Raw genomic sequence first — 8,146 nt, forward strand, 5'->3', positions numbered from 1 at the left:
GCATCACACAGTTCAATGACAGGAGATCACCGGGAACTGCATGTGCGTGTATTCCTGCTATTTTTATAGTTGCTCAATAGTGGCACAGATATTTACATGTGAGTTACTTGTTTTTCTTTTGACTATATAAATATTTATTTATTTATTTTAAAAATGAATGAAACTACAAGGCGAGGAGGTTGCACACGCACTCTTGCATTAACTGTGTGCTCTGCAGCCATTGGTGGCACTTTTCAGTATGGCTACAATATTTCAATCATTAATGCACCCACATCTTATGTGCAGAGGTTCATTAATGAGACCTGTATGAAGAGATGGGGAACAGCTCTTGAGCCTAGTCAGGTGACACTGATATGGACCTTTATTGTTTCCACTTATTTACTCGGAGGACTTTTGGGATCCCTTCTTGCTGGCCCAATGTCTATTAAGTTTGGACGGAAGGGTGCCCTGCTGCTGAACAACTCCTTCATTTTTCTGAGTGCAGTCCTGGCTCTGAGCAGTCGCTCAGCTGGTTCTTTTGAGATGATCATCCTTGCACGTCTGTTTGTGGGGGTCAATGCTGGTGTTAGTATGAACGTCCAGCCCATGTACTTTGGAGAGAGTGCACCGAAAAACATGAGAGGTGCTGTTGCCTTTTCTTCTGCTGTTTTCACTGCTCTAGGGATCCTGATGGGCCAGATAATGGGTCTGACTGAAGTTTTAGGGAGTGAGTCTCTCTGGCCATATCTACTGGCAAGCAATGCTCTCCCCGGACTAGTGCAGCTGATCACCTTGCCCTGGTTTCCAGAGAGCCCGCGTTACTTGCTCATCGACCGAGGGGACAGAGAGGCATGCAGTCAGGCCCTGAAACGCCTCAGAGCGTGCAGCGTTTTTACTGATGAGATGGAAGAGATTCTCCGGGAGCGGGCAGAAGCAGGTGAAGCCCATGCCAAGACACTGTGGGAACTTCTCAGAGACCGAAGTCTTCGCAGGCAGCTCTACACTGTAACGGTTGCTAGCAGTGCCATGATGTTGTGTGGAAATGATTCCATTTACTTCTATGCATCCTATATCTTTCAGGAAGCTGGTATTCCAACAGACAAGATTCAGTATGTCACAATCGGGACAGGTGCCTGTGAGTTCACTTCCGCTTTGGCCTGTAATCTGCTGATTGAGCGTGTTGGCCGCAGGTTACTCCTCGCAGGTGGGTATCTGCTCATGGCTTGCTGGGCGGTGGTCTTCACTGTTGCTCTTTCGCTGGAGGGCAAAGTGGCTGGCATGCCCTATCTGAGTATGACCTGCATGTTTGCCTACATCTTGAGTTTTGGCATGGGTCCCGCAGGAGTCACCGGGATCCTTCCTGCTGAGATCTTTGACCAACTGGCACGTCCCGCAGCTTACATGGTTGCAGGTTCCATGATGTGGCTTAATCTCTTCCTCGTAGGAATGGCATTTCCATTCATAGTTAATGGCTTGGGACAGTTCTGCTTCATCCCCTTCTGCGGTGTTTGTGTGGCTGCGTGTCTTTTTATCAGTTTCACTTTACCTGAAACCAAAGGGAGGACACTAGCAGAGATCACCGAGGAGTGGAATAAGAAAGGCACAGCTAATGGAAACCTTAAATATAGTCAACAATCTCAAAGTCTGACTGATCCATCAGAATGCCTAGAGATTGAGAAGGTCTGTGATAAATCTGGCTGATTGTGTTCCTACTGTATTCTGCTTTTACTTTTATCAGTTTGACTCTGTAATTGTTTTCCAACTTGTTTATATTTTGACATTCATATTAATTTATTAATAATTTGTTCAAAATTAATGAAAATGGCAAAAGTTTTTCAAAACTATATGAAACCAGCATGAATACCAAAAAATACACATTGATCTATAATTTTTGTTTCTTCTCTTTTTACATCAAGATAATGTCATTGTCATTGTTTTTACTTTCTGACATGACACACAGCTGCATTTTATGTAAAAAAAATTGCACTTTGTACCTTATTTAATCAACCGGGGTAACAAAGTTAGATTTTATATTATTTTAATCTTTATTACTTATTCTATCAGTCTTTCCCCTTCCTCCTTCCTATTTGACTGTTTAAATGCAGCTAGGAAATATAATATGTGCAATTGTTATAAAAAAAATTTGTTGGAAATTTATGTAGGACTGCTGTTTGAATCTCCTTATCAGAGAGTTTTTTTGTTTGTTTGTTTGTTTGTTTGTTTTGTTTTACAGTTTCCCAGAATACTTGAATATTCATGCCTGCAAAAGTGAAAAGCAATTTGCACTTATGTATTTTACCTCATTCAGTGTTTCACAATGTGATGTTGTTCGTTATTTATAAAAGAGTTACTTATTTTGAAAGCAACACCCAAAGTGCACTGCTGTCTTGTATTTGTCAGAGATTTGTCTAAGAGCCTGCAAGTTATTTGAATGCTGTACCAGCAGATGGCACTATATCACCATCATTGTTTTCTTCTGTCTGCACTGTTTGTCTTCTTAATTAACCAAAACAAGATTATTCACAGCATGCCATTGCATTTAGGTAACCACTGATGTAAAGGAAGACAATCAGTATCAACACTAAATAACCTTCATGTGTGCCTCAGAGTTTCACATATTTGCTGCCTACTAACCTGCCTATATAACCTCCAAAGTACTAACATATATTCAACAAAATGAAATGGAATATTCTATCCAAATGTATTGAATTGTATGATGATTAAACATTTGTCCTAATTCTTATAATTCGGTCTGTAAGAACTTTCTGTTAATCTGTCAAAATGCTGTTTTTGTATATTCTACTCAGTTTTAGTAAGTAAAAAAGTTGCTTGATGAAATAGTCTCACTGTTCCTTTCATTGAAGGAGTCTCTGTTCCTTTGACTGAAATGATTAAGCTAGACATTTTTTGCATATGATAAATGATACTTTGACTTTGCATGTAATTGCATTCAATGTGTAATATTGAATGAAAACCGCTGCCTTCTTTGACAGCTAATTGATGTATGGCCATGTGGAGCTCATTTCTCCTGGGAGGTAATAAGACTACACTGAAGGATGTTGCATTTTATTATATGCAAGGCCTCATGTACTGTAACCAATCTCATTTCTGACTCAGGTAACCATTCTCATGCCTGACTCGCGTACTGTAACCAGTCTTGCCATAATTAGAATAGTTGCTTCAACAACATTTCCTCCAACTTAGAGGAATGCATCAAAAGAGTTCTAAAGGACTAAGATACAGTGAATGTCCAGGCTGAGTTAATTATTTTTTTCCACATCTCTCTTGACAAGAATTACCATTCCCAATAAGTCTGTTGATTAGCAGATTATTTTGTAGCAGTTCGTTTTGAGAGTGTGGTGACTGTGGTGGCTAGTTGTCACATTTATGTGCCAGTCTTTTTCTTCAGCAATAGAGGTGGAAATTTTCAATAGCTTTTCATAGCTTGGAGGTACAATATGAGAAATCTTCACTGCTGTCAAAGTGTGCCATCTTGCCCCGCTCTCCCCTATTAGATACATGATTAACATATTTAACTGATTATAACTGACCTACAGTAGTTCTGTTGAAATCAGCTTCACTTCACATGGCCTTATATCACTGACCATTCAAAAGGTTTTCAAAAATGAAGTGTTTAAAATTAGATATTGTACCCAAAACTGAGGTGCACTTAAGCAAGGCAACTAACCCCCGATCGCTCCCCAGGCGCCACAGTGAAAATGGCTGTCCACTGCTCTATGTGTGTCTTTATGGTGTGTGTGCTCACTACTGTGTGTGTGTGTGCACTCGGATGGGTGAAAATCAGAGAACAAATTACGAGTATGTGACACCATACTTGGCCAAGTGTCACTTTCATAAAATTAATATTTATAGAATATACCATATATAGTATATTTTTTTTTAAATGTACAATTGAATTGTAGAATTTTGAATTTGGTGTATTCATTCCTCATTTTAAAACTTTAAAAACTGAATTTATTCTTCATTTTAAAACATGAAGCTGTAATTTTACAGCTAATTTCACCCTTTTAAAAAAATCATACCAAAAAAATCTGTTTTAAAATATCAAACAATAAAATACACTATCATGATTAAAATTAAAATTTACAAAATTCACATTTAAATCTTTCTATTTTTTGTCTCCATGCTTAAATGAAAGTAACGGCCAAATGACTAAATGAATGAATTTGTGTTTCATAGTGTGGATCTGTTATATCTATTGCTGCATTTTTCATGTCTCTCTTAATTTGCTTTTAAGCAGAATGGTTACATTTATATACAATCATATGCAGTCAGAAATTACACTGAATATGATTCTAATAAGCTTTAATAATTTTCAAGGAGCAAACTATACACAAAATAGATAAGTTGCAACTACTAAAAAACAAGTAGTAGCATGAACTTAAAATAAATATCTAAAAGCAGATGTTTTCATTGTGTGCAACCACTTATTTTAAAAAGTAAATTCAAAACACTTTAATGTCAGTGTGTGCCATGCGAAACATAAAACCAGGGGCCTTTGCAAAGGTCAGCGGGGTTGAAGTGCAGACAGAAATAAAGCAGCACTTACTGGAAACATAAAAACAGCAGGTGTGTAAGAATACAATATGAAAAATGGAAATACACATATTTACACACCCTGCTCTTCTGTTTTTTTTCTTGCTATTTGGTTGTTTGCTGTGAATGTTAGAGATGGAGTCATTTCAGCTGAGATCTGTCTTTCTTTGTGTTTCATTATAGGAATATGTTGTTACAGCAGAAATCCATTAGGAGCTGTGACCTTTTGCTAACCTGCTTTGAAACATTAAAAGAGTATTTATGTGTGCCCTTGAGTCGTTATTATGATGATATCGTGGTGAACTTGATGTATCGATGTATTAAGTGTGTGTCTGAGCAAGATTATTCCAGAATCCGTGTGTGTGTGTGTGTGTGTGTGTGTGTGTGTGTGTGTGTGTGTGTGTGTGTGTGAGAGAGAGAGAGAGAGAGAGAGAGAGAGAGAGAGAGAGAGAGAGAGAGAGAGAGAGAGTTACAGTGTATTAATGGAAATAGTAAATAATGAATGTCTTCCTACGTATAAGAAACAATAGATCAAAAATATCATGATAACATGAGAAAATGGTAAGAAAGAGATCACTGTTAATAATAATAATAATAATAATACATGTATTACATTTATATAACCCTTTTCTCTGCTTTACATGGAAGGGAAATCTGTTAGAGAAGTTATTTTTATTATTTATTTATTTATTTTTAATTTAATATAGATTTTATTATTTTAACTTTAATCCAAGGCCTGCACTTTCAATCCTACACTATGGAAATCCATAATAAAAATATGAAATAATGTGAAATAATATGAAATAAACTATTTCATTATTGATTGTTTGAGTAATTTATATTGATTACACAAATTGTTTGCCCTCAGTTGTTTCTTTATTTCTGTTACAACACAGAAGGGTCGGAGACAGGAGATCACAGACAGGGATGTTTATTGATACCAGCAGAGTATAACAGCAGTGCAGGTGGGTGTGTAGCAACGTAAAGGTGATAAACTGGAGTGAAGATAAGTGATACTGTCCTTTTGTGGTTGCAGACGTGAAGATCTTGAATGGCGTTGGAATGGATGAACGTAGAACACTGGGAACACTCACGCACGAACTGGAGATCACACAAGGAGAACAGGAGACGCTGGAGACAGGTAAGTAGTTTGGTAGGAGTCCCTGAGGTAAGCATACAGGTAAGTTTAGATGCAAACGAGACTGGACAATGTGGTTGTGAGTGTGAGTGCTCTTTATGCTGGTGTTGATGAGGTGGTGATGAGGTGCAGGTGCCGGTGATCAGAACTCAGGAGAAGTGGTGCGCTTTGATTGGTGGATGGTGGAGCCTGGCGTGTCTGTGACAATTTCCACCACAACTAACATTTTTTTCCCAAAAGTAAGTGTACTTGTTTAACAAGACAACAAAGAACAATCAATGTCAATTTTTTCAAGGTAAATATCAATTATGATCAAAATATTTTATTTAAAAAAAAAAAAAAAATTAATTGAATGTGAGATGCATAACACTAAAAATTGTTATCAGTGAAACAATCTGTTTAATTTTTACACTCTTTTTAATTTTACAGTTGACCTTGCATTGTAATGTATATTGCTTGCATATACATAGCACATTATATATTATATATACATAATTATTAATTTAATGAGTATCTATCCAGCTAGTCATTAAAAATTTAGCTATACGCATAGAAATCTATTCAATTTCTGCACTCACAAACTCATAAGAGTCCACTCGACACTTATCACAGACTTAATTTCCATAAACTGAAAGTGTAGAAAGCAGCCCAGCTTAATGAGATTCTCAAGTGGCTTACGAAGTCTTTTCAGAAGCAGAAAGAGCATGCTTCTCAGGAAAAAGGACTTTTATGGTCTGTTTTTCTCCTTGTTAGTTGCTGTGTTGCTGTTGTGGCTTCATTGCTTCAAGAAGAGACAGCTGATTGACGGGGTCACGCGTTTACTGAAGCAAACAGAAGCTCAAAGAAAGGGACAATGAGTTTCCCAAATCAGACAGCTTTTAAAATGAGAGAATCTATACTGTGAACAATGTGTTTGAAGAGAAAGAAATATAATTCTGATTTAATATCATTTCTGATTCTGAAAGTCACGTAAAATCACGTATGGTGTCACAGAAATATCATCCTCTCTAGACGTGTCAATATATTGATGTGAAAGCATAACAATGGTCATTCGTTCGTGACATGTAGCTGGTTTTAAAACATGTTGACGTTTTATGTAATATTCATTGCAGAATGTAATTTGTGTTTTTGATACACGGTCAGACCCAAATCATGTTCCCTCAAGAGAGATGAGAGGACTGCAACAAAACACTGCTTCAAATAACATTAGCATAAATGAGCCGGCATTACAGAATAGGTTTTAACTGAGCTCTCAACTTGGCATATTTACTGTATTTATTTGCATGTATTCTGCAGCATTTGTGTAAGTGTTATGGCTAATCTTTAAAAAATTTCTTTAGCCCCTTGAGGAGGAGGAGTCTTTTCAGATACACGTCATAAAGCACACACAGAGATGCAGTCGTAACAACAACAACAACAAAACGTAGTTTATTAATCACAATCTCCAGTTCACTTTCCAAACAAAAATACAAAATGAAACTTCCAAAAATGTGAAATACCAGTGTGAGCATGCGATTGAAGAAACTGTTCACCCTCTAACCTGTTCCTGCCGAGCAAATCTAACTAACTATTAAGACTTCCACGCCGTAGTGACACGTCAAGGAGGAGGAGCAAGTACATTCATATGAACAGGTTAGTCCAGGTATTAAACAATAAACATAACATTTTTATATATATATATATATATATATTTAAATCATAATGTTTTGAAATAGAAAATAAATAAATTAAACTTAATCTCTTTGTCTGCCACAAGAATCTAAATATGGCTCCTACAGTAAGACCAAACGAGCAGTTTAATTCAGATGAAGAGGAGCACTTCTTCCTTGACTTTAAACTTAATTAGCTAAAAATCTAAAAGTGCTAAGTGTGTATTTTAATCCACAAGGGCTCATAGAGGCTGACAGCATCATCTCGTTAAAGAAGGCAAATCATGTTTCAGGAAAGATGAGAAGATAAAAACAAGTGAAATATCATGAAATGCAGTTAACTAAAACAGGATTGTTCTAGATGTAGAAGACAAAGAAGATGCTTATAAATGATTCATTAAAGAGTCACATAGATTGCATAAAATAATAACATGATTTAATAAAGTGCCATCCGTGCATTTCATTGATTCATCTGCACCTGTGTGTGTTTATGAGTCTTAATGAGAAATTAAAATAAGGTTTCTCTAAGAAATTGATTTACAGCCATTTTTGAAAAAAGAAGAAGAAGAAGAAGAAGAAGAAGAAGTTTCTATTTGGTCTGTGAATACCAGATATAATTCAAGCATTTAAAGGGCATGCAAAGCGGCTCCAAAAACTGTTTGGACCCATCAGCCACAGGTAAAAAATATATGAATGTTAATGAAAATATGGAAATATCAAACCCAATAGCTTTTATTTTAAAACAAACACACTATTCACATAGTTGGCACAATAAGTGTAACAAATAAATATAAAAAATATATATAGGATACTGATATTCATG

General features: G+C 36.3%; 1 protein-coding gene across 1 annotated transcript; it reads left to right on the forward strand.

Moving 5' to 3' along the window:
• On the forward strand, positions 1–2,817 carry LOC127524123 (solute carrier family 2, facilitated glucose transporter member 11). Its single transcript, XM_051915502.1, has 2 exons — positions 1–98; positions 286–2,817. Exon 2 carries the CDS (start codon positions 307–309, stop codon positions 1,678–1,680), a length of 1,374 nt encoding a protein of 457 aa, XP_051771462.1. The 5' UTR covers positions 1–98; positions 286–306; the 3' UTR covers positions 1,681–2,817.
• The last annotated feature ends 5,329 nt before the right edge of the window (positions 2,818–8,146 follow it).

The sequence above is a fragment of the Ctenopharyngodon idella genome, chromosome 12 (assembly GCF_019924925.1).
Source record: "Ctenopharyngodon idella isolate HZGC_01 chromosome 12, HZGC01, whole genome shotgun sequence".
Classification (NCBI taxonomy): Eukaryota; Metazoa; Chordata; class Actinopteri; order Cypriniformes; family Xenocyprididae; genus Ctenopharyngodon; species Ctenopharyngodon idella.